The sequence below is a fragment of the Fusarium verticillioides genome, chromosome 8, assembly GCF_000149555.1.
Source record: "Fusarium verticillioides 7600 chromosome 8, whole genome shotgun sequence".
NCBI lineage: Eukaryota > Fungi > Ascomycota > Sordariomycetes > Hypocreales > Nectriaceae > Fusarium > Fusarium verticillioides.
The window spans coordinates 526,972-550,860 of record NC_031682.1 but is presented as its reverse complement, the minus strand read 5'-3'; the positions used below and the strand labels follow the sequence as shown (position 1 = coordinate 550,860).

Here is a 23,889-nt window from a genome sequence, read left to right as displayed (position 1 = left end):
TACAAGCGTTCAGCTATAGTTTTTAATTGTAAATAATGGAGTAGAGCTATCCATCATCCTCTACACCAGAACGATTCGCTCAACTTTCGAGCTCCGGTGGCTTGATTTCGCGAATTGACCCTTAAACATGAAACCATCAAGGAAAACCTCTCCTTTCACTTCATATTGGGGCGAATCACCCGTGACAGCGGAAAGCAAAACAGGGGTACTACAGCCTCCAATGAGCCAAATCTCATCACCCATGGCAGCACCCTCCCGACCAAGGCCCATATAGCCCTTGGAAGTGATGAATGGATCCCAAGATAAGAGACGCTTCATTCTGATAAAAGCCTTTTCTCCAGGCCCCGTGCCACTGCTCTTGGGCTTGAATCCGTACGTCTCTAGCCGCTTACACAGTGCTGAGCCACTGCACCAGTTGTAGAAAATAGTTGGAATATCATCAGGCTCGGGTACGGGCTCCAGGTAAATCCCATTTAAACTCAAAGTTCGGATGAAGGCTTCTGCCCGACTGACGGCATCTGAATACGGTGCAGGTTCATCCGCTGGAGTCATCCAGAAGTCCAGATACTGCTGGTACAGTTTTGAGTTGGCATCCGAGAAATCAGGGGCTCTATCGCGAGGACAGAAATCAGCTATTAAACTAATCCTATCAATCATGACTCCGGAGACTGTCAGGTGATCTCCCTCGAAGGAAGGGTTGAAAGGAATTGCTTCAAAGGCGTTGAAGAAACTCTCATCGTGGTCGATATGGCTGAGACCCAAGCAGCGCCTCAGCCTCTGTGAGTGCCAGTTGGGCACCCAAGAAGGGCCTGCGAAAGTACGCAAAACTGGGTTTCCAGTTGGTCCCGAGCAGAGGGTGTCGTCGCGCTGCTCAGGAGCACAGAGGCCGAGAAACTCCAAGTTACCGTGTATATCTGCATGCAAAATAGCTGAACGCTTGTAGACCTCCTCAGGCTCTAGATCGTATCGAACCGAAGTTGCATCAGCCTCCCGGGGGTTACAAATACCCAGCAATGAATAGACCTGATCGTGAGCAAAGGTTGCTCGGGTGAAACGGAGATGCTCCATCAGCCAGAAAAGACCAAACTGATTTTGATCTTTTTCGAAGGCTTGCCTGAGCTCTCTCAACACCCTCACAGGCCGTACTTCGCCCGTGTTACCACACTTGAGCTTTTTCATCAGTCGTGGTCGCGCAAGTAGCGACTTAACAGCCATATCAATGCCCCGGAACACATCATCCATGGAGATTGAGTCCGGCCCGCAAAGAAAGATGGCGGTCTTTGGGAGCATGGATTCTTGAATCACCCATCGTCGATGGAACCACTCGCAACCAAGCAGGCGTCGGATCGCATCCCAGCCCATAGGGTCAAACGGGATCTCGTCGTCCGGATTATTTGAACTGAGTCGACGCAAATGCTGAAATGCATAGCGCAGATAGCTGTCGTATTCATGAATCCACACAACCACAGACCTCGCTTTTGAGTAGATATCTCGCATCAGTGGAATTTGCAACGCCTTCTCCTTATTGTCCAGCTGATCGATACAGATCATGTCGATCCACATCGGCAGCCTCTCATTGCCTTCCCACATTTGCGGCAGAGTTTCAGATGTATGACAGAGCATGTTGACGAGGAAGGATTCCAGGTTGAGAGAAATCGGTAGGTTCTTGACTCCACAGCCTGACTCGAGGGACATAAACCGGTCTGCTTTCTTGTCTCCCCAAACATGCGAAACGGAAACAAATGCAGGCGCACTGCCTATGCTGAATCGTCGCACACGGCCATTTAGGTCCCCTGAGGCAGTTGACGGAAGAAGATCGAGTAGCCGTATTTCATGTGCCGGCTCGCGAAGGCAGTAATAGTGGCTAGAGTCCATTTCGACAGTGAGATCTGGAATGCCAGTGTTTGAGTCGAGATGACAAGGCTGCCGGTTCCCCCTCTCTGTTGTCTCTTGTCTTCTGTTCGGGCTTACTCGGTCCGGCGCTTGGCCATCCAATCGAAGATGCAGCTGAATATGCCCCTGGTTGCTCTGCACTACGTACTCGTTTCATCGTTCTGGTCACTTTCGCCTGTATCTGTCTTCTGGTTAACTCAAAATGATACCAGAAACATCCCCTGGGGAGCAAGGAATTATGACACTTTAGAAGAGGTTGACAAAATTAACTTAGTAAAGATTCCCTAAACTTAGGCCAAATCGCCCAAGTCTTTTCATCACTCAGGGTAGAGGTCAGGTTTTCTTGCTTCCCCCCAACATCCTCTTTGGTATACTTGAATTAAAAGCTTGGAGGTTCATGATCTGTATTTCAAGGCAAGAGAATCATGTGCCATCACCTTCCAAACGGCCTTAGTCTGGCCTCAGCTCCCAACCGACTTGAGTCTTACATCCTAGTCAGCCGCATGAAACTGAAGATCTCATTGGTCATGTGCAAAGCCAAGGGTTGAAAATTCCAGATAAGGCTGCCTGTCAGGACGCAGCATAAACGCGGGGCACATGCACCTTTCATCCACCTGCTTTTTCAGCTTGCTCATCGCAACCCACCATCCAGCTTCATCATTAACCTCTATCAATCAGGTCGATAAGTTTGACACATCATGAAAAAACTTGACCCTGCGCTATACACTATAGCATGGATAGCGCCTTTGGAGATCGAGGCTCAGGCAGCTCTTCATATGCTTGATAATCGCCACGATGGGAGATTCCCTGTCAATCGAGGCGATGACTATATTTTCTCGGCGGGTGACATCAACGGCCATAACGTAATCATCGCAACCTTGCCTACCGGCCAAGAATATGGAACCGGTTCAGCCGCTGCTCTTGCTAGCCAAATCAAGATGTTCTTCGTTAACCTCTGGTGCGGTCTCCTTGTTGGGGTCGCGGCAGGTCTTCCAGATCTACGAAAGACACCGCCAATCGATATACGGCTTGGCGATGTGCTTGTTGGGCTATCAGGAGGGGAAAGTGCTGGTTTAGTCGCGTATGACTTGGGGAAAGAGACATCTGAGGGGTTTCAGCTTCTGAGATCTGGCCGGGTCCTGGCGAATACAGAAACGGTCATCAGATCGGCTATTGGCAACATCAAGATTAAGGCGCCGGATGACACCGATACCTTCCTCCCGTTTTATGACAGTGTCAAAGATAAAGAACACTCAAAAGGGACATTCGAAGATCCTGGCCAGGAAAAGGATATCTTCTACGACATCGGTGATGACGGTGTTGATAGTCCCGTACAAAGGTTGCATCGTCCTACCGACAGGCGAACTCGCGTATGGTATGGATCCATCGGATCTGGAGACAAGTTGACGAAAAATACCCGCAGGCGCAATGAGATAAGGGATCGCTATGGGGTGATCGGCTTGGAGATGGAAGCTGCAGGGACCATGAATCGCATACCTGTTGGCGTGATCAGAGGCGTTTGCGACTATGCTGATGAGCACAAGAATAAGGAATGGCAGCCCTACGCTGCTGCCATGGCCGCAGCGTATGCGAAAGCTGTGATTTATGAATTAGGCCCGGGTAAAGTGATTCCGAGCTCCAGTATGACGAATGAGGCAAAACATGTCTTTTGCGGCACTATCTTATGTGACCTTCCACCGACCACCGACCGTTTCTTCGGACGGGAGTCTGAACTGTTGGAGATGGCCGAATACCTCGAGGCCATAGACCAGCGGAGAGGCGTGGTCCTATGCGGTATATCTGGGTCTGGCAAGACACAATTGGTTCGCGAGTATGTGGCACAGCGAAGTGGAAATTTCTCTGCGATCTTATGGGTTGATGCATCCTCAGAGGAAAGCATAGAAGAGTCTTTTTCAGACTGCTCAAGCCGAATTTGCCAACACAACCCTGAATACCGAGTGGGGAGAGAAAGCACTCCACCACGTCAACTTGTTCTAGAATGGCTTCGGACAACGCCGGACAAGAACTGGTTGACTGTGATCGATAACGCTAATGGTCCTATCCCACACAAACGACTGTTGGGGCCGTTCATGGATATGAATCAAGGTTCTTTATGTGTTATTTCGACAAATCAAGTTACGGCAAGAGCTGTGCGGCTCAAACAAGTCCTTGTTGAGCATCTTGATGCCAGCGCGTCTCAGTTGCTTCTCCTGTGGAGAGCTTATGAGAATGACACGGAATATGAAGTAGATGGCAAGTTTAAAGTTTCTAATTTAATCGTCCGTTATTAACTGTCCAAAGTAAAAAATGCAGCCAACCGTACGGCCAAGCTTCTTGGTGGATTCCCTCTGGCTCTTGAGCTCGCGGGTGTTCTCCATCAACGAGGGATCACAACCCTTAGCGAATTTGCCGAGACCTTCACCAGTGACTACCCAGAGCTTGCCCAGTATGAGCTTGACTCGGGAGTCTGGGTTTGGACCAGAGATGGAGCAAACGAATCTCTTTTTAGCATGCTTGATTCGCTTTATGCATCAGTCTCGATGAAGAGCAAAGAGTCAGCTCTTCTGGTATCACTTTGCTCGATATATGGAACTTCCGCGATTCCCATCTCAATCTTATACAACCTGGAGATGATCGACATGGAAGATACTGAAAATCAGGACCGCTGGAAGCAGCTGAAGGCTCTGACCCAGAGCAAGATTAAACTCAACAAGGCTATCGACGAGCTAAGCAAAATCTTCCTTGCAACCAAGAAGCAAGCAAAGGACCATACTCTGTTGTCATTCTCCCTCCATACTTCTATCTGCCAGTGGAGACTTGCCACCATGGAAGACCGAGATATCTGGATCATACAAGCAACTTACAGCCTATCGAAACATATTATATCATTGCATGACAAATGCCACGTTTTCAGGTTCTTCAACTTATTCAATCGATGTCTGGATCTATTATGGAAACACATGGATGCACACCATATCGACATATATGGGAGGTTTGCAAAGGCATATTTTACAATATGCTTGTGTGGTGCCGATGTTTACCTTGCAATGAGAAAGTTTGAAATTTCGAAAACACTTTTTACTTCGGCAATCGACTACATTCGGTCCTCAGGCCCCGGTGATCCAGATGAGAGTATCCTTCTACGGCTTCTTGTTGGCTTGGCACGATCTTGTGAGAATATCAGAGAGTTTGAAATGGCCGAAGAGGCTTTATTATCTGCTGTTTCTATCTCGGAGCGCTTGAATGGTCACATGGATGACCAGACAGCTAACTTGGTTTCACGACTCAAGACAGTGAGAGATCATATGTTGAACGAGCTGGAAAATCGCAAACGGGCTTTAGTAGCTAGCACAGGGCCTAAACTTGCGGAAGCAATGACTTCTAACTCGGACTCCCCCTTGGAGGTTAAGAACGAGGAACTTGGTACAAGGGATGACCTTATCCCTATTGCCAGCCCTTCTTCCACGACAACGGCGACTTGGCCAAAGCTGGCTTGGGAACTTCGCTTTAACCAGACTCTTTTCGTCTTTAGCTTGCAAGACAACGGCGGTAACGACCCGCCAATTTTGCTGGATGCTTTTCCAAAGACGATTCAGGGGAGGCTGAACATCGTGACGTACGAAGACGTTGAAATTGAGGAGATCAGACTTACAATATCTACTTTTGGATGGGCCCCAAAGAAATCGAAAGTGCTGAGAAGTCGACGACCACGATATTGTCAAAACAAGTGGAGGCTTCAACTCTGCGATGCTACCACATCTCATACAGACTTTGGAGCCTACTGCACTTTTTCACTGGACAATGAGAACTATCAAGAAGGTGCCAGGAAACCTGAGGATAATGGTCCCTCCGTAAAAGATCATGTTACTTTCCCACCAGGTTGCTACAGCTACTCATTCGAATTGACTGATTGTCTCCCCATCCATTCTGAGAAAACTATCTATGGCGACATGGGTTGGGAAATAGATGCTGAAATGGATCTCCCTAGCGATCGTGGCCTTTCGATAGGAAAAAGACTACCGTCTGTTCGAATTCCGCATCCGCTAATGACGAGAAAAGCTGCCAACACTCAATTATCTAGACAGCAGAATGACGGGATTTCTTTCTGTGTGAATTTGCCGTATGAAGCTTCCGTAATTGGCGGCAAGCTTCCTATCACAGTCACTCTCGGCCCCGTTAACAATGGTCTTCGAGCTGACTACTTGACTTACTCCATTGTACAAAGATGCAAACGGTGGAAAAAGGATCGCGAAAATGAAAAAACAGATGAACGAAAGTTTGTGCTTTTGGAAAGATTCACACTTGAGGAGTCGACCGCGGCGCGAGATAAGACGGATGGGGAAGATACAAGGTCCTCCTGTGATAGTGATGCATCCCTCAAATCGTTGTTCGAGGAAAGGCACCTACCGAGTCTAGATCTTGAAGAGCCAATTTCTATCTCTGATGATCTCATGTTGCCAACTTGCAAGCAGATAGACGCTGGAAGAAGGGTGGGCCAGGAACCTTTGAAGATATCGTCTAAAACTCCATTTGAGGCAATAGAGCACTTCATTGAGGTAAGTTCGTTTTTCAAACTGACAAGAAGGCCCTGAAAAGAGCGATACAACCCGCGTCACCGTTAAAGTAGCCTTTACGAACAAGAGGATATTGACTACATGTGTCAATATGTGCTCTTTATGTTTCTGTGGGGATTGAAGCTTCCTTCGGGAGACTAATCATGCTTTTAGGTCACAGTGGGCGGATCACGTCCTGATTCAAAAAGTTCAGGATCGCGTATTCAACTGGAAACGACTGAAGAGATTCCTATAATGATCCTTGATTGTATACTCACGCGCTGGAGTGACCTCCCAACACACATTGCAGCTTATGAGCCGTCGGTCACAAGCAACAAAGAAACATTCTGCGGTTGCGCGGACGCAGAGAGTCCCAAAGCAGAGTTTTCTGATCAGCCTCTCGACCCAACCCTCTTCAAAGAAACATGTGTCTACACAAGGGAGGTATATGAAGTAAGTGAAGATGACGCTCGACGAGAGAATGCGAGGCTTGAGCAACTATGGAATCGGCCGATTCAGAGTCCAAGCAAGCCTAATGATTGGGAATTTGGCCATAATACATCAAGCAGCCCAAGCACATCGAGCAGCTCGAGCACATCAGAGGGCTCATTAGATACACAGGATTGGGAACTAGATAGGGCTGTGAGCCCCTCACAGAACTCTGGTTCTACTATCTACACTCAGGGCTCACCGCCACCTTACAGTGATTAGCCGATATCGTGGAATGTTTACTAGGGACAGGTGAGGCAAACTTTCGGAGGCCAAGATGGAATTCAGGATGTCAAAGGACTTAAGAAGAGGACCTGGCAATGACCTATTTCATCGAAGAACTTTCAGCTCATCGAACAGCGTAATCTCACCCTATTCTATCTAAAACGAGCCTCTCCCCAACCACGCCTCCTCAGCAGATCGACCTTAATATTACTAGCGGGCTTGAGAGACGTCAAGGGAAGCTTCGATCGATCCATCTGAGGGACATTGAAGGTCTTCGTCGTTGGAGCCATATCAAAACCAAGCAGAACGCTTCCGACAAAGGTCAGGATCTCGTAGGACGCAAAGTGACGACCAGGGCAGAGGGTATTACCACCACCAAACGGCCTGAACGCGGCAGCCCTTCGGGTCTTCTGATCCTTGGTGAGGACTTTGGACTTCAGGAATCTTGTGTGGTCAAAGACATCCGCATCCGCACCCCAGGTTATTGGATCGGCGTGGATGAAAGCTGTTGGCATCTGGACTTGAGCCCCTTTCTTCAGCAGCCAGCGGTCCTGGATGAGAGTGTCTTCGTTGGTATACCGCACTGTGGCAATGCCACTCGTCATTCGGAGGACTTCATCATAAGTTGACATGAAGACCGGGCATTTTTCACGAATGGTGTTGTAGTCGAGAGATATTGTCCCAGAAGAAGAATCTTCAAGGGTGGCTTCAAGTTCGGACCGAATCTCCTTCAACAGATCTGGTCTGGAGAAGATCGATATCAACAGCCAGAATGTCGTAGGAATGGTGTTTCCAACAATGGCAAGGATACTGCCAAGGAGAGCACGAGCATTATTCTCATTACTCAAACCTCGTCGGATGCCCAGCCCTGAAAGTTCCGTAATGAATGAGCAAGCAGTATCCAGACCGTCGTCGTTGAGATATTCTAGGAATGCATCGACGAGCTCCTTGCGAGTCCTCTGCGCTGTGGAGTGCTTTTTGGGGCTCAAGAACCAAGGAACTCCAAGAAGGAGTACCTTAATATTAGCTTCCCATGCCCTGCTCATGTCAGTCAATATTCTCACAATTGGGGCCGTGCTTCCTACCAAAATGTTGAGTTGAGGGATGGATCAAGAGTGAAGGGATCCTTCTCGCCAAAGCAAGCAGAGTTGTTTGTTCTCATGAACAGATCCTGAACCCATGCGTAAAGATCAATTGTCTGGCTCGAAGGAAGCTCATTGACGATGTTGAGCAGTTTGGCACGAATGAGCGTGCAAAGTTCATCAAGGGATTCTGTACCCGGGAGCAAGGAGGCTTTTTGAACTCTATGGATCTCACCATACATGCCATTCTCAGTATGAGCATCACGAAAGATGAGTTCAATACCGGCCTCGTCGAAACCCATCATTCGACGAAACGCCGGGATCATAGCTGGGCTAAATGACAGAGAAGTTGTGTTGCGCTGAACGGCTTGGACAAGTTCTGGAGATGTCACGATGTAGTTCTTTTGTCCCGACATGTCAATCGTGAAGATTGGATGCGGTTGTTGAGCGCTGATGAGATTAGCGACGGTCGATAAGAGTGACATGAGACTTACCTGACGAGATCAAAGTATCGCAAGCCATGCTTCAATAGTCCGTAGATGTGACTGAAGTACGGAACGGTCTCTTTGACATATGGTGGTTCTCTCGCGTCGGGCTTCTTTCTGGTAGATAAGGCGACGATGGCTACCGCTACGCAGCAGACTACCCCAATGGTGAGGTTGCTCAGAGCCATTGTAATGGTCCAGTCCTTTCAGTCTACCCTAGGCCGGAGTGCAGATTTGCTTGAACGAAGTGTTATCCTGTTTTGCGTGGGGATTGCTCAGATACCGATATCTCAGCAACAAAAGATTGAGAAATTGCAGTCCAGTCCCACATTGAGTCACAGTCAATTGTTTCTAATTCCGTTCATCAAATCATGCATGAAAGAGTAGGCGCTGTCATATTACACTGTCCGTCCGTGTCACACGCAGGTGGAGGTCTTCATGCTCCCATTCAAAACCCTTGACAAAGTCCCTGACCTCCACCAGCGACATCCCGAGATCAAGGGCGTAACAATGACAGCTAAGCCCCCTCTGTAGCGGAAGTCGGCTCCGCAAACTCATCAAGTTAGCGACACAGATCATAGAGTCGCATGCATCAAGGGCGTGTGCTTAGCTGACAACGAGCAAGGATGCATCGGCTATCTAGCCAAGACAAGGGTCGGGATTACTGTTGCATCAAAGGATCTAGCTTCTGCCGTTTGAGATTTTCACGGGTGGCTTTTTGCAATTGTCCGATGTGCCAGTGAGTTACTTTGGCACTTGCGGCTTATCTCAGAAAATAGACTCGGGTCTTGTCGAAACTGTTTCCGGTTCAGTGTTAGTTGGTGCTGGGATCTGGTGTTGAGCGTTGTGAAATGGCTCACAGCGATGAAGCCTGTAGAGGTGTTTCATCAGTGCCAGTGACAGCGGAGCAATTGTCGTACGAGTATCAGCTATACTAACGTTAGAGCCAACAGACTCAGCACTAACAGCCTTTCAGCAGTCTAATTAGTCCTTCAGCAGAGTTGACAGTCTTTCAGTAGGTTCTGTATGACCTCAGTTCTGTCGGTAACAATGACTTGTCGACTCTACCTTCACCCGCTGGTCATATCGACAGCACAGCAATTATTCTTCATTTACATTGCAGGCTTCACATCTCGCACATCTATTCTTCGCCCAATTGGCTTCATGATCTTTCTCATCTCAACATTCGTTGCGCTCGCTACGTTTGAAGACTTTGTCGAACCGCCAGGATGGGCCTCTAGAGCCATCATCTCTGCATTTCCGCAAATCTCATTGACGTACTTTGAGCGCATGATTGTGCGTAAAATTGCGTACGTTGAAGATCGCGAGAAGAAAGACCAAGAACCTCAATCGAGGATTGCGGAATTTCGCAAGCGATATGTCTTTGGGCAAGAAGTCGCGTCCTCGATGAGAGGATTGGGCACGCCTTGGGAGATCAGAAATATTCACCATTTTGACTCTCGAGACACGACGTACGTGCCTGCTGCGACACCATTTGTGTGTATCAATCTTCTCAAAGTACTTCTCTGTTATTTTGTTCACAAGCTGTGCATCACGACGCAGTTGAGTCTCGATCAGCAGTACATGGCTCCAAACTATGTGCCCATCTTTCGCCGTGTTAGCGAAGTATCACTGGCAGAGCTGCAAGTTCGGTATATCGCAACCGTCACAACAGTCGTGTCAATATTCTGCTTCATCCAAGGCGGTTACTCCCTCGCCTCCGCAGCATCTGTGTTAATGAATCCGAAAGCCGTCAAAGATTGGAGACCGATTTTCGGTGAATTGACAGAGTCTTGCTGTCTCCGACAGTTCTGGTCGTAAGTTTTTACAGTGCGTTTTAGTGGTCGAGCGCTAATTTTCCAGCACGTTTTGGCACCAAGGGCTGCAGAACAATCTTCGGGGCACTGCGACGTGGATTGTTAAGAACATCTTTCGCATGAAGTCTTATTCGCTTTCATCGCGATATTTGAAAATTCTTCTTGCTTTTGCATTATCTGGCTTGGTTCATGTTCCAAGTGATATGGGCAGCGCGGTGTCTGCAAGGGACAGCGGAGCGATTCAATTCTTTAGTACGCAATTGATCGGGCTGATGCTGGAGGATGTGTTTGGTGACTTGTTTCTTCCTCTGTGGAAGTACAAGTTTCCGAGATTGTTGGCGAGAATTGGTGGTTATTTTTGGGTTATTTCTTTTCTTGCTTGGGCTGGACCGGTCCGGTGGTTTCCTGTCATTTTGCAGCAGCGCCCGGAGACGGAACTTATCAGGCTCAGTGCTTTCAAGCCGATGGCAAAGGTTATGAGCTGTTGGTAGTATTGGAGTAGAAACTGTTCACAAAAATGGGACGAGGTCATAAAACCCTTCCCATATCGTAAAGCGTTTCCTTATAGCAAGGACAGCACCCCTGAGATGAAGCAGCAGCATGGCGACACGCTTCAGTGGCTCATGACTGCTAATCGCAAAGTATCTGGAAGTGCCTCAAAGATAAATATTACTACTTAAAACGCCTCGAAGCTATTTGTAACATGCCTAGCACAGTCGCTCGCCCGTGGTCCGCGGGTTTCTCGTAACGCAACTTTTAGGTGCATTCGTGCTGAAACAAGCGATCATCAGTGCTCTCAGTGGCTTTTACCACTAGAATTAGCGGTAGCCGACTGTAAACGGTTTATTTAACACTCCATTCTCGTCGTTACTCCAACCCTCATCTAATTATCATCACGACTTTTCAGACAACATGATATCACCTGTTTACGCCTTCGGCGGCCTGTTGCTGGCATACGTCGGACTGAGTACACTGCAGCTACTCTACAACTACAAGAAAGCTAGAGCTATCGGGCTTCCAGTTCTCATCACGCCAATTGATCCATCCGTAAGCTGAGCTTTCTTCAAAAATCCACTGCAGCTAATGCCTTTAGAATGTCCCGTATTTGCTTTGCAGCAGCTTCTTGGAGCCTCTTCTAAGAAAGATCTTACCTTTTGGTCTCGGTAACTTTGTGGAATACAACAGTCGAGACTGGAATTATGAACAGATCCATGATCTTCAAGAGCGAATTGGCGACACCTTCATCATTGTCAGTCCCAAGCAGATCCGCGTGTTTACGGGCAATGCAAAGGCTTCTGATGATCTTTGTCGCCGCCGCAGAGACTTTGTAAAAGCTGTGGCGCTCTACAAACCACTCGAGATCTTTGGCCGCAATGTCGTGACGACTGAAGGTGACGATTGGGTGAGACATCGAAGGATCACAACACCGCCGTTCAATGAGAGGAACAGCGCGCTTGTATGGGATGAGTCAAAGAGGCAAGCCACCGACATGCTCAAGATGTGGGCATCAAACCCAAAAGGCGTCGTGAACCCCCAGAGCGACACTATGGTTCTCGCTCTCCATGTCCTTACTGCCGCTGGGTTCGGCAGAAGCTACACGTTTGGCAGCGGTTTGGAGAGTACATTGGAAAACCACAGTCTCACGTATCGCGATTCTCTCAGTCTTATTCTCGGCAATCTCTTCACTGCTGTCTTTACAGCGACACTCAACCTTCCTACATGGATGCTGCCCCCTAAGTTCAAACAAGTTCAAGATGCTGTCGTCAACTTTCGACAGTACATGGCTAAGATGGTCGCTGAAGAGCGCGAGGCCATGGATACTGGAGCAGAAGAACAGGATAACCTCATGAGTATTCTTGTACGAGCATCTGAGAACCAGAACAAAGAGGGCAAAGGGACGCGTCATTTGACAGATTCTGAGATTTATGGCAATTTGTTCAGTTACAACCTCGCTGGTCACGAAACGACATCCAACACTCTTGCTTACGCGACAATTCTCCTTGCAGCGAATCCCGAATGGCAGAAATGGGCAGCGGAAGAGGTCGATCAAGTGACGGCTGAAATCGACTTGAAGGACCTTGACTACGAAACATATTATCCTCGATTGAAGCGTGTTCTCGCAATCATGGTACGTCAGACGCCTGCCAATTGATCATCACTAATATCGCCAGCACGAAACACTACGATTATTCGGTGCAGCAAGAGCAGTCCCCAAAACAACACTCGTAGACCAAACCCTCAAAGTCAACGGCACATCATACACAATCCCCAAAAACACCTTTGTTGGCGTCAACCTAGCAGGCCTACACACATCCACCGCGTCATGGGGCAACAACGCGCTCCAATGGCTCCCCAGCCGTTGGATCACCGCCGACGAAAAGCTTGCCACCATGCCAGCAGGCTCTTTCCTCCCCTGGGCAGCAGGCCCGCGAGTATGCCCCGGCAAGAAATTCTCACAGGTAGAGTTCGTAGCCGTCATGGCGTGTCTCCTCAAGGACTACACCGTGGAGCCTGGAGAAGGTGACCAGGCGGCGGCAAGGGCCCTGATGGAGGAGGCGAAGCAGTCTAGTTTCAATTTCCTGCTCAAGGTGAAGCACCCTGAGAAGATCAGGCTGCGGTGTGTGCGCAGAGTCTAGTTTAGCGTAGATGGATGGTTGTTGTTGGGTCGTATGTAGGGCTGGTGGAGGTTACATCAATGCTACGCGTTCCAGAATGAATCCCTTCATTTAGGCAGAGTGCACTGGCTTTTTGGCTCCGCAACGTCCCGGGTCTAGCACGGGATCCGCAAGCCACGATTATCCTTGGTGTTTGGCCCGCTATCTGACTGCTACGTGTCAGGCAAAGCATGATTTTATCATAAACAGATTCAGAATGTTAGTAAATTGACCCACTACGTCAGGAACTCGTCTATGGATTCTACGTTTGTAGCATAGCCCGGAGGAATTAGGTGAGATTCTAAACCGCTTTCATCCCTTGTAGGAAGTCTGCTGTCAGCATTTCTGCGGCCAAAATGCCGCCGCATCCGTTTCTATCAACGTGACTTGAGAGTCTTTAGGTAATCATAAAACTACACGCCCTGTAGATGAGTATCAGTGAAGACATGGTGGGGCATGAGATAAACAAAGATCGCGTAGATCTCTATCTAACCGACTTGCTTCCCTGCATCCACATAGCCCGTCCATTCAGAACGTAGACCACTATCACAGGCATCCCAAAGACTGACCAAAGCAAAAAGGTCCTCAGAAAGGCTCACTAGTCGTTTCAACGATGATACCCTGCCTCAGGTAATGGTCGGCGTGTGGATAACGTCCAACAAGCTGACAGTCATGAATCCCATATCCCAGTAATTACGAGCCTGTTGGTCGGTAGCCTAGACAGTAGCTCTATTTATGGAGTCCAGGAGAATTCCTTGCATGACAATATCCGGGCCGGTGTTTGGCAGCGGATGACAATTTCTTTTATCACGTTGCGAGAATGCCTTCTCTGAGAGTGCCATCAAGAGTTTTGAAGGACATGTTCGATTTTGATATGATGAACGCCCCTTTCTTAAACACTTCAGCGAGTAGTATTGCCCTGGTGGCGGTGCTGTTATTTCTCTCGACGCACTCTATTACTACGATTCGGTATTCGGTACAGAGATTTTGTGATCGACGGTATAAGGGAAAAGAACCATCGACACTTCCATATGTGTTACCAGGGGTTGGTTCGGCATTGAGTTTGATCAGAAATCCCCATGGATTCTTCAATTCCATTGTGTAGGTCATTTGTTCTTGTTGTCCTTCCCAACTAACATCTACTAGACAAAAAGTAGACAATGGTGAACCCATTCGCATGCGTCTAGGCAACGTCCACGCCTATCTCATCCACGGCACAAGAAACGTCCAACAAGTCTTTCGATGTTCGAAAGAACTCACATTCGAAGAGTTTGCACTCAGAGTAGCTCATAAAGTCAAACGTCTCCCTGCAAAAGATGCTGCATTAGTAGCAAAGGATATATCAGGATCGTCGCGATTACCGTTAACCGAGACTCGTGAGGAAGATCGCATATGGAGAAAGTTTCATGAGATCTACGAGGCCCACCTCATTGGCACCAATGCGGTATCTGCCCTTACAGAGCTTTTCATTAATACCATGATCGATGAGCTCAGTACTGTTGGTACTCAGGGACCTATTGAGATTGGTATTGATGAGTTTATGAAGCATCATATGTTTCGAGCTTCTACCATTGCTCTCGCTGGTCGAAAGGTCTTTGACATTGATCCCAATTTCGCAGATGTGTTTTGGGATTACGATGAAGATTTCATGTCTTTACTCTACGGCATTCCCAAATTTCTCTGTCGAAAAGGGTCCAACGCCAGAGATAAGTGTTTGGAGACCGTAAAAGGCTATCTCGATCAAGGTTGGAAAAACCTTGATTGGAGAGCTTGTCACCAACAAAACCCTTACTGGGAACCAAACTTTGGTTCTAAGCTTGTTCGGGAGAGAGAAGTTGCCATGGAGAAATATGGCATTGGCCTTGATGGTAGAGCTTCTTTTCAGATGGGTCTCATTTGGAGTATCAACTCAAACGCTATTCCAATGACGTCTTGGATCATCATTGAGATTCTTCGTCGGCCAGAGATTTTCAAAAGCATACAAGAAGAAGTTGCTACAGTCTTCGATAAGGACACCAAGCAGGTTGACATTGTGGCACTCAAGAAGCTGCCATTACTCAACTCAGTATACTTTGAGTGTCTTCGTCTAAGATCGTCCGTGTTTGTAGTCCGCAAACTACGAAACTCGATCGAACTAGACGGCTACACACTCAAAGAAGGCAATCTCGTCCTTGCACCATCATACCTAGCCCACAACGCCCCAGAAGTATGGTCATCAACAACACATCCCCCAGAAGAATTCTGGCCAGAGCGCTTCATCAAGAAAGGCAACTCTGGGATCTCAGCAGGCAATTATTTCCCCTATGGAGGTGGCGCAGCAATGTGTCCGGGGCGGAATTACGCTAAGCAGGAGATTCTGTCAGCGGTTGTTTTGTTCTTTGCACACTTTGAGATGGAGCCGTTAAGGTTTGTGGATCGTGATGGGAAGACGTCGGAAAGAGGGCCTGAAGTTGGGAACGAAGCGAGGGGGGTTGCAAGGGTTGATAGAGATTTACTTGTGAGATTACGGCGTGTTTAGGATACCATGAGTCAATTGCTAGAATCGTTTTCGATGATGAAATCGCTCAATTCCCATTTGCCAAGTTAAATCACTCGCGACATGAGTTTGATGTCTGATCTATTGTATGAACTGCTTGATGACAGAGAAGGAGACCAATTGGTCTCCAGGCTTTACGACCCTTGCAGCGGGATATGCCCATGATGTAGTCATCACGTACATGTAAAGCATAACCCAAAAGTACCCAAACCGTCTTGGCCAGCTTCCCTGCATACCACGAAAAGCATGCTGAACTCCATCCTCACAAATAATCACCAGTGCAGTTTTAACGAAATAGTTGATAACGTTGGTCTCCTTCGCCGATATCCCAAGCGCCCTATCAGCGGGGAAATGCAAAGCCCCAGAAATAAAGAAGCACACGATAAGCTTGCAGTAACGAGTAACAAGACCCTTTGGCATGTGAAGAATCCCATGGACAAGGAAGTCTGAAAGGGAGGTGAGGTGACGTCGTAGCGTCTGATGCCAGAAATTACCCCAGAAACGCCTAACGCTGTAAGCCTCGGAGAGACTACCCCAGATCGGGGGTAGCATTTCGACGGGGTACAGGTTTAGGCTGAGGTATAGAAGCGAAAAAGCACTGTTGATAAGATGGATGACGCAAAAGGTGTTGAGCCAGAAACCAAAGGTGGCAAAGAAGCGAAACATTGCCTCTTCGGGAGTGATTTGGCCGATGCGTGTCAGCAAGTGTTCCTTCTGGGGAGATATCATGTTGGGATCTGGAGGTGGTTGGGCGGCAAAGACATCGAGGATGAGGAAGCTAATGATAGCATTCCTCGCATGTCGTCTAAGTTCATGGCTGCGAGACGGTACGAGAGAGTGTGTCTGGCTAGACCAGGGAGGGATTTGGGATATCTGCTTCCTCGTACCAACACCACGCATGTTCCAAAGATTGCTGACCCCAAAGGACGCACGCTTCGTAAAAGATGGCGATATACCCTCGAAAGACAATCTGCTCAGGCAGAGATCGTCAAACGTCTTCAAGCATTGGATCCACATTCCTGTAGATAGCAACGCCACCTGTAAACGACTGGGCAATGCGTCGAAAATGGCCTGATTGAAGAACCAGGTAAGCAGAGCAACAACCGCTGCAATAGCAGGTCGGGCAAGGTTTGTGGGGGCAGTGAAACCGAGGGCCCAGGCTGTAAGGCCCTGGGAAGCCAATGCAAGGCAGAGTGCAGCGAGAGCGGCCATTTTGGTGAGTGAGGCAAGAAAGTTACAGCATCAATTTTCATCAACGTGGAGATATTTACAAGCTTCGAAACCGGGCCGTAGAGTAACACTGCCCTTCCGTGCCGCGCGTGCAAAAGTTAATCAACCCTGTGAAGTCTCAGTCGGCGATGGTCCGAAAACAAATGCTTCACCGCACGGAATCCCGTATTGCAAAATACGGTTTCATTTTAAATGGAGTTTTACTTAAATCTCACACTCACTTACAAAGGGCTTCAGTATCCGAGGGATCGCCCACATGCCGTGTACAATCCCTGCAAATCGCTATTAGCGGCTGATGTGAGAGTATCCAGCAAGGGGTACGTGTAAGCGACCAATAGAATTTTCACTCAGACGACGACCAGCAATGAGAAGCATGTACGTGGCGCAGTTTCTTTTTTTTTGCTATTCAACCAACTCGACTCAAGTTTCAGACGCAAACATTGACCACGCCATGGATCCAGCGTAATACAGACCAACAAACAAACACAGCCAAGCCAACGATCCAAGACCCATAGCAACTCGCTTCACGTTTCTAAGAAAAGCAGCTTCGTTGACACGTGGAAACGGCTCGTCCTGCGGAACAGGCTTCTTTAGAAATCGCGCCAGGGGTTCCCATCCCATACTCGGCTGGTACTCGAGCAATTGACCCGCAGGCACGATATCATGAACCCACTGGTTGTGCTTATGGTACAGGTCCTCCGAGGGGACTTGCTCAAGGTTGAATTTGTCGGAGTAGTATTTCGACCAGGCTACGATAAGGTCGCTGGAGTGAATCACGCCAGGGATCCAGTACCCTAGGACGCGGTACCACTTTGAGCGGAGATCAATGCCTAGGCCGTAGTAGGACGCGAGCCAGACCTGCGGGTTTTTGCGGACGGAGAGGATGACCTAGAGATGTGAGGAAGCTGCAATGGAGAGTGGATGATTCGTACCTTTGCGTTGGGGTAGATTGTCAGCATGTCATCGACCAGAGCGCTAGCAGGTGGTTCAAAGACAGCTTCAAAGCCATCATACAACTTCTTCAGCGCTTTGAGCCTCTCATTGCGGTCTTGGATAGCGAGTACTCTTGCACTTTCTTTGACGCGGGAGATTGGCGCTGGAGGATCTCCAAGGTGAAAACAAGGCGTTACGCCTAGAATCTCAAGACCTTTCTTGAGACTTGTCGTAGAAGTGCGCGGAAGACCGGCCTGAGACGTTAGTGATTTGACGAACTTGGTGAGGAAAAACGTACGACTATGATTTTTACGCCTGAGGATGCTGACATTGTGATGGTGGGGCGAATGTTCCTTGCAGAGCATGAGATTGGAAGAAGTATCTATAGATGTTTTCCGGGCCGTGAATGTCATAGTCTGAGTCTGAGGGAAGCTTACTATGGAGCTTGGTGGAGCAGGGGATGCGGTTGTGGCGTGACTGTTTGTTTTCAGGGTGAAGCTAACGGTGGCTAAATTTGAACTAAACTAGCGATGTTTCGGCTAGGGCTGATGGTGAGGTACGTACTCGTTAGGGTAGCGAGCTTTCTTTCTGGCTTTGACATTATTGTGAAGGCATTCTCAGCATCGATCGTGATGGCGGTTTACCTGTTTGTGGCCGTCTTTTTGGCGGCTGTTTATCTGGTTCAACACAAAAGTTTCCAAAAGTTACCCTCGAGTCTTCCAAGGCTTGAGCGTCATTCATATCTGCCTTTCAAATTACAGTGGGCGTATCTCACGGACTGTCGGCAGCTTTTTCTCGAAGCATATCAAACAGTATGTCTCCTCCAGAAATGAGTGGGCGAAACTAATAAATCAGTTCACCAAACATGGCAAGACCTGCGTATTGCCCAGCATGGGCTTCAAAGATGAAATCCATCTAGCACACCACCATACACAATGGGCCGCTTCACAACCAGACGCTGTGCTCAGCCCAATCGAAGGATTCAGAGAGATCGACAAAGGAGATTGGAACTCTGGACATGCAAGCTATATCCAAGATCCATGGCAGAGTATCATCATCAAGAAGGAGATGGGCCGTTTTCTTGAGATATTAGCTGCTGCAGTTGATGATGAGCTTCAGTATGCTATTCCGGAGTACATCAAGCCTGGGGATGGTGATGAGGTTGATGTTTATGAGGCTATGAAGTGGATTGTAGCTCAAGTCTCGAGTCGATTCACTGTTGGCCTGCCTCTTTGTGAGTCTTAGTTCCTTTTGTTCGATGTAAGCTAATTTTCAAGGCCGCAATAAGGCATATCTGAAAGATTCGCTGGCGTTTGCAGACCTATTCATTTTGAATTCTGGACTGTTGATCTACACTCCATCGCTTCTCAAGCCGTTGATTGGCTTCCTCGTCACATTGCCAACACGGTACAGACGATGGAAGATTCAAAAGCATATTCAGCCTCTTTACGAGGAGAGGACCAAGAAACTATTGAATCCTGGGCTCTATGAGAAAGGTGATGAACCAACAGATAATCTGCAGATGATGATGCGTTATGCCATCGACAAGCATGGTAGCCAAGTATCGCCCTCTCAGATTTCCGATCGGCTTTGTCTTGCAAACCTCGCCTCATTCCATCAGACTGCTGTTGCTATCAGCAATGTTTTGATCAACATCTCAGCTTCTGATGCCGAGTTCAACACGACTACAATCATCCGAAAAGAGATGGCTGATGTACTAGCAGAGAGTGGCGGTGTCTTTGACAAAGCATCGGTCTCCAAGATGATTCGAACAGACAGCATTCTCAGAGAATCGATGCGAACACATGGATTTGGAAACAGAGCTATGATCCGAAAGGTTGTTGCGCCAGGGGGTCTCAAGACTCCAGACGGCCATACTCTGCCCAATGGCTCAACCATGTCAATCCTCTCGTATCCTGTTCATCAAGACCCTGATATCTACGAGAACCCGGAGAAGTTCTATCCTTTTAGATTCTCCGATATGAGGACTGATCCTGATGGCAAAGACGCTAACCCAACTCTGTCGTTTGTATCGACTTCCTCGACCTATCTTCCTTTTGGACATGGAAAACATGCTTGTCCGGGCCGATTTCTTGTCGATTTCGAGATGAAGATGATTTTGTATCATGTTTTGAGCCGTTTTGATATTGAGCTGCTTCCTGAGCATAATGGAGTTCGGCCGGAGAGTCAGTGGGTTACAGAGGCTGTTATGCCGCCTGTTGGCGTTAAGCTGCGATTTAAGAAGAGAGAATTCGCATGATGAACTATAGAACGTGGTTTAGAATATTAAGATGCCAATTGGACCTCAACAATCGCGTGAATCTTATGCCGCCTAATTTAGTGCAGCGTCCACTGAAGATACGCTATAAGGCGCCTGTAAGTCAATCACGTAGTGGCAGTGCACGTAACAAGGCCCTGCCTACCCCTGCACAAAGCTCGAGTGGGTAAGTCTGCACATAAAATACCCAACTCCGGGAGATTTCCTCCTCATCCACACCATCCTCACCATGCCACGAATTGCTGTTTTTCTCTCTTATTACCGACCCTGGGCCGTTTGTGCTCTCGCTTTTGCAATCTACACCCAAATACTTCACGATAAGGATTATTCTATTCGTCATGCCCCGTTTTACATGGGGAAGTATTTACTGGCGTTCTTGAGCGTTTGGGCATTCTACTTGGTGTTTTTGTATCATTGGTTCTTTAGTCCTTTGAGACACCTCCCGCAACCAAAGGTATGTATCGAAAGATAGAACTGAGAATGTGGCTGACAGTAGCAGGGCGCGAGCTTTCTCAATGGGCACTGGGCAGAGTCTGTCAGTCAGCCCGCTGGATTGCCGTTCAGACATTGGTCAAGGACAATTGAAAACAATGGGTTGATCAGATACAAGTGAGTAATCTTCGCCTGTACAATAGTTATGCTGACCAGGAAGGCATCTATTCAACCAAGAAAGGCTCGTCGTCACAAGCCCTGAGGGACTAAAAGAGGTGCTTGGTCAAAACAGCTATGACTACGTCAAGCCTCATCTCCTCCGCGCAATGGTCGGCAAGATCTTGGGTTATGGACTACTCCTGTCAGAAGGAGATGTTCACAAGGTGTGTTCATCCACCCAGTATGAGAATAAAGCTGACACTCTCAGTTGCAAAGGAAGAACTTGATGCCGGCATTCAGCTTCCGTCACATCAAAGAGCTATACCCCGTCTTCTGGAGCAAAGCACAAGAGCTGGTCCACGGGATCGGAAAGGAACTCAAAGAGGAGTCAACTTCAGAGATTGATATTGTCGACTGGGCGAGTCGAGCCTCTATGGACATCATTGGTTCTGCAGGTATGGGCCACGAGTTCAAGTCTCTTGCAGATCCCAGCATCGAAGATACTATGAAAATGTATGGATCGATGGTGAAGCAGAGCCGTGGTGCTAAGCTCTTGACTGTTCTTCAGCTTGTTCTTCCATCCATAATTACGGATTACTTGCCATTTCAAAGAAACATGGGCGTTTTGGCTGCCTCAAAAGCAGCAAGGGAAACGTCTCAGAGACTCATCAACGCGAAGAAAGTTCAAATGGCAGCTAAGGAGAAGCTGTCGCCTGATATCATATCTACAGCACTGGAGTCTGGCCATTTCACCGATGAAGGACTCGTTGATACGATGATGACCTTTCTGGCTGCTGGACACGAGACCAGTGCTGCAGCGCTAACCTGGACAATGTTTCTTCTGGCAAAGAACCATGATATCCAAGACCGCCTTCAAGAGGAGATTCGACAGAATGTTGATGGTCTCACAGACGACGTTGATGCCAAAAAGCTCGATAGCCTCTCTTATCTCCATGCAGTCTGCCAGGAATCACTAAGACTCTACGCACCAATCCCCTTCACCGTCCGCGATGCCCTCAAAGACACTCGAATCCTCGGCACATTCATTCCCAAGGGAACAATGGTCATCCTCTGTCCATGGGCCATCAACAGAGCCCACGAACTTTGGGGTCCGGATGCAGATGAGTTCAACCCTGAGCGGTGGATGGCGCCTGGCCAAGCCAACTCAGGCGGTTCAAAGAGCAACTACGCATTCCTGACGTTTCTGCACGGCCCTCGAGGCTGCATTGGTCAAAAGTTCTCACTAGCTGAGCTTATGGCTCTTACATGCGCGTTGGTAGGGAGATACAGGTTTGACATTGACAAGGACTACGAGGTACGGGATATCGCCGATGGAATTGTGGCGAAGCCAAGTAAGGGGTTGAAAGTCTTTGTGGAGGAGGTTCAGGGTTGGTGAGCATAGATCGTGTAGCAAAGTACAATTGTAGTATGCACCCTCATGCATGACAAGACATGTCTCATCAGCCGGCACTTTTCGATGTCCAGCTACAACCAACAAAGGGGTCCGCGACGTGTCACAAAATTAATCTGGGCCAATTTTTACGTGGTCATAGCAAGGATGTCGTCCCCATACTTATTCCCACACCGTAAGATCTAGCGTCGCACCCTATCCCTGTCAGCTCTGATAACAAGCTGCATGCTTGTAATCTAAGCGGGTAAAACACGACTCGGTGTTGGGTCAGCGAATGAGTCGGAAAGAGAAGAAACTCTGAGGGACTTGTTGGTCCTGAGGAGTGTTGCAGACCCGGCGCCCTTCGTTCTGGGGTTCGAGGTTTTCGCTCTTCTTCGAGCGTCAGCTTTCTCGTATTCTTCACTCTTCATTCAAAGCCATCATGTCGATAGCAGATGGTTCCTACGCCCGAGGCGATCTTCTAAACGGTTGTAAAGACCTTATCTCAGGCCTTCAGAATGCCTACGGCTATGTCCCCAGCCTAGCAGCTGGAATCGTCTTTTGTCTAATTTTCGCCGCTACGGGGATTTATCACATCGTTCGATCGTTCCAGAAGCGAAAAGCCACTTCGTACCTCCTAGCCATTTCCTCGTACATCGAGCTCATCGGCTGGATCGGTCGAACGTGGTCATCGAAATGTGCTTACAACAAGATTGCTTTCCTTCTTCAGATCACTACCCTCGTCGTCGCTCCCATCTTTGTCGCTGCTGCCATCTACGTCACGCTGGGATATCTCATCAAGGCGGTCGGACCTCAATACTCTGTCATCAGGCCTAAGCTTTACCTTTGGATCTTCCTCGTCGTTGATGTCCTGGCTCTTCTGATCCAGGCTGGCGGGGGCGGTCTTGCGTCGGGAGCAGCGAACAAGGGCAAAGACACCAAGCCAGGTGCCAACCTGATGGTATCTGGTATCATCTTCCAACTCGTCAGCATGACGGGCTTTTGCATTCTCTTTGCAATATTTGTCTTGAGAACACGAGGTCTTGAACTCGCCAAGGGCCAACGCTTCGTCATCTACGCCACCATCATATCTGTCGTGTTTGTATACATCCGATGCATCTACCGAACGGTCGAACTTCTTGAAGGTTGGGATGGAAAGTTGATGAAGACTGAGGGATACTTTATTGGTCTTGATGGTGTTTGTATCGCAATTGCGATCCTGATCTTTTGTATCTTTGATCCAGCTGTGCTGCTCGATCATGATAAGCAGCCTGAGCTTTCTTTCAACGAGCTCAACACTGTGTCTACAAAGTGATGACTTCATGGGGCCGGGGCTATTGATTGGTATTGTTGCATAAGGAACGGTCAGCTAAAAGCACGTTATGTCCTGTTGCTGGAAATTTTAGTTTATAATAAACGCATCTTGTTCGACGCCCGATTTAAATTGCCCAGCCACTCTATAAAGTAAAGCAAGGTAAGGCAGTTCGTCTCGATATGTGGACGAAGGTTTATCGCTTATCGCCGTAGAGTTCCTTCCTTCGGCGTGAGCTAACACCCTCAAGCTTTCTCTTTCCTCATCCTTTTCTCTGTTCATCCACGTTCGGGAAGGAATTACCCTGGCAGGTGTTACCATACCAAACCCTTCCCTTGCCAGCGATCTCCTTTGACTCTTCTTCTTCTTCATCATTGCTTCAGAATACACACCACACAATTATTACATCTTCTTGACGCCC

At 48.2% G+C, this 23,889-nt stretch overlaps 11 protein-coding genes across 11 annotated transcripts; 7 read left to right on the top strand and 4 right to left on the bottom strand.

The window, feature by feature from the left end:
- Nucleotides 1-60: 60 nt before the first annotated feature.
- Nucleotides 61-1,875, bottom strand: FVEG_07575 (hypothetical protein; the record flags this gene model as incomplete). Its single annotated transcript, XM_018896253.1, has 1 exon — nucleotides 61-1,875. The coding sequence occupies one exon, from the start codon at nucleotides 1,873-1,875 to the stop codon at nucleotides 61-63; it is 1,815 nt and encodes a 604-aa protein (XP_018753685.1).
- A 716-nt stretch (nucleotides 1,876-2,591) lies between these two features.
- FVEG_16143 (hypothetical protein) lies at nucleotides 2,592-7,157 on the top strand (the record flags this gene model as incomplete). The annotated part of the gene is made up of 3 exons (XM_018905381.1): nucleotides 2,592-4,172; nucleotides 4,224-6,449; nucleotides 6,621-7,157. The coding sequence occupies 3 exons, from the start codon at nucleotides 2,592-2,594 to the stop codon at nucleotides 7,155-7,157; spliced, it is 4,344 nt and encodes a 1,447-aa protein (XP_018753686.1).
- A 155-nt stretch (nucleotides 7,158-7,312) lies between these two features.
- Nucleotides 7,313-8,915, bottom strand: FVEG_07578 (hypothetical protein; the record flags this gene model as incomplete). Its single annotated transcript, XM_018896254.1, has 3 exons — nucleotides 7,313-8,198; nucleotides 8,246-8,692; nucleotides 8,737-8,915. 3 exons carry the CDS (start codon nucleotides 8,913-8,915, stop codon nucleotides 7,313-7,315), a joined length of 1,512 nt encoding a protein of 503 aa, XP_018753687.1.
- An 862-nt stretch (nucleotides 8,916-9,777) lies between these two features.
- FVEG_07579 (hypothetical protein) lies at nucleotides 9,778-11,035 on the top strand (the record flags this gene model as incomplete). The annotated part of the gene is made up of 2 exons (XM_018896255.1): nucleotides 9,778-10,544; nucleotides 10,591-11,035. The coding sequence occupies 2 exons, from the start codon at nucleotides 9,778-9,780 to the stop codon at nucleotides 11,033-11,035; spliced, it is 1,212 nt and encodes a 403-aa protein (XP_018753688.1).
- A 421-nt stretch (nucleotides 11,036-11,456) lies between these two features.
- On the top strand, nucleotides 11,457-13,180 carry FVEG_07580 (hypothetical protein; the record flags this gene model as incomplete). Its single annotated transcript, XM_018896256.1, has 3 exons — nucleotides 11,457-11,591; nucleotides 11,638-12,672; nucleotides 12,716-13,180. 3 exons carry the CDS (start codon nucleotides 11,457-11,459, stop codon nucleotides 13,178-13,180), a joined length of 1,635 nt encoding a protein of 544 aa, XP_018753689.1.
- A 1,097-nt stretch (nucleotides 13,181-14,277) lies between these two features.
- On the top strand, nucleotides 14,278-15,716 carry FVEG_07581 (hypothetical protein; the record flags this gene model as incomplete). The annotated part of the gene is made up of 2 exons (XM_018896257.1): nucleotides 14,278-14,299; nucleotides 14,356-15,716. 2 exons carry the CDS (start codon nucleotides 14,278-14,280, stop codon nucleotides 15,714-15,716), a joined length of 1,383 nt encoding a protein of 460 aa, XP_018753690.1.
- On the bottom strand, nucleotides 15,711-16,955 carry FVEG_07582 (hypothetical protein). The gene has a single exon (XM_018896258.1). The coding sequence runs from the start codon at nucleotides 16,944-16,946 to the stop codon at nucleotides 15,816-15,818; it is 1,131 nt and encodes a 376-aa protein (XP_018753691.1). The 5' UTR covers nucleotides 16,947-16,955; the 3' UTR covers nucleotides 15,711-15,815.
- A 300-nt stretch (nucleotides 16,956-17,255) lies between these two features.
- On the bottom strand, nucleotides 17,256-18,238 carry FVEG_07583 (hypothetical protein). The gene is made up of 3 exons (XM_018896259.1): nucleotides 18,196-18,238; nucleotides 17,897-18,151; nucleotides 17,256-17,852 (listed from the first exon to the last, which is right to left on the bottom strand). Exons 1-3 carry the CDS (start codon nucleotides 18,226-18,228, stop codon nucleotides 17,385-17,387), a joined length of 756 nt encoding a protein of 251 aa, XP_018753692.1. The 5' UTR covers nucleotides 18,229-18,238; the 3' UTR covers nucleotides 17,256-17,384.
- A 389-nt stretch (nucleotides 18,239-18,627) lies between these two features.
- On the top strand, nucleotides 18,628-20,202 carry FVEG_07584 (hypothetical protein). The gene is made up of 3 exons (XM_018896260.1): nucleotides 18,628-18,709; nucleotides 18,753-19,131; nucleotides 19,175-20,202. The coding sequence occupies exons 2-3, from the start codon at nucleotides 18,789-18,791 to the stop codon at nucleotides 20,155-20,157; spliced, it is 1,326 nt and encodes a 441-aa protein (XP_018753693.1). The 5' UTR covers nucleotides 18,628-18,709; nucleotides 18,753-18,788; the 3' UTR covers nucleotides 20,158-20,202.
- Nucleotides 20,203-20,404: 202 nt separating this feature from the next.
- On the top strand, nucleotides 20,405-22,208 carry FVEG_07585 (hypothetical protein; the record flags this gene model as incomplete). The annotated part of the gene is made up of 4 exons (XM_018896261.1): nucleotides 20,405-20,629; nucleotides 20,675-20,784; nucleotides 20,828-20,990; nucleotides 21,035-22,208. 4 exons carry the CDS (start codon nucleotides 20,405-20,407, stop codon nucleotides 22,160-22,162), a joined length of 1,626 nt encoding a protein of 541 aa, XP_018753694.1. The 3' UTR covers nucleotides 22,163-22,208.
- Nucleotides 22,209-22,518: 310 nt separating this feature from the next.
- FVEG_07586 (hypothetical protein) lies at nucleotides 22,519-23,594 on the top strand. The gene has a single exon (XM_018896262.1). The coding sequence runs from the start codon at nucleotides 22,599-22,601 to the stop codon at nucleotides 23,469-23,471; it is 873 nt and encodes a 290-aa protein (XP_018753695.1). The 5' UTR covers nucleotides 22,519-22,598; the 3' UTR covers nucleotides 23,472-23,594.
- Nucleotides 23,595-23,889: the final 295 nt, after the last annotated feature.

What these genes read in the sequence shown, in the direction of transcription:
- FVEG_07586 (XM_018896262.1), top strand. Translation starts at nt 22,599, where the DNA reads ATGTCGATAGCAGATGGTTCCTACGCCCGAGGCGATCTTCTAAACGGT.
- FVEG_07584 (XM_018896260.1), top strand. Translation starts at nt 18,789, where the DNA reads ATGGGCTTCAAAGATGAAATCCATCTAGCACACCACCATACACAATGG. An exon ending in CACTGTTGGCCTGCCTCTTT is followed by an intron (nt 19,132 to 19,174) that starts GTGAGTCTTAGT and finishes CTAATTTTCAAG; the next exon opens with GCCGCAATAAGGCATATCTG.
- FVEG_07582 (XM_018896258.1), bottom strand. Translation starts at nt 16,946, where the DNA reads ATGGCCGCTCTCGCTGCACTCTGCCTTGCATTGGCTTCCCAGGGCCTT.
- FVEG_07583 (XM_018896259.1), bottom strand. Translation starts at nt 18,228, where the DNA reads ATGTCAGCATCCTCAGGCGTAAAAATCATAGTC. An exon ending in CAGGCGTAAAAATCATAGTC is followed by an intron (nt 18,152 to 18,195) that starts GTACGTTTTTCC and finishes CTAACGTCTCAG; the next exon opens with GCCGGTCTTCCGCGCACTTC. An exon ending in CAATCTACCCCAACGCAAAG is followed by an intron (nt 17,853 to 17,896) that starts GTACGAATCATC and finishes TCACATCTCTAG; the next exon opens with GTCATCCTCTCCGTCCGCAA.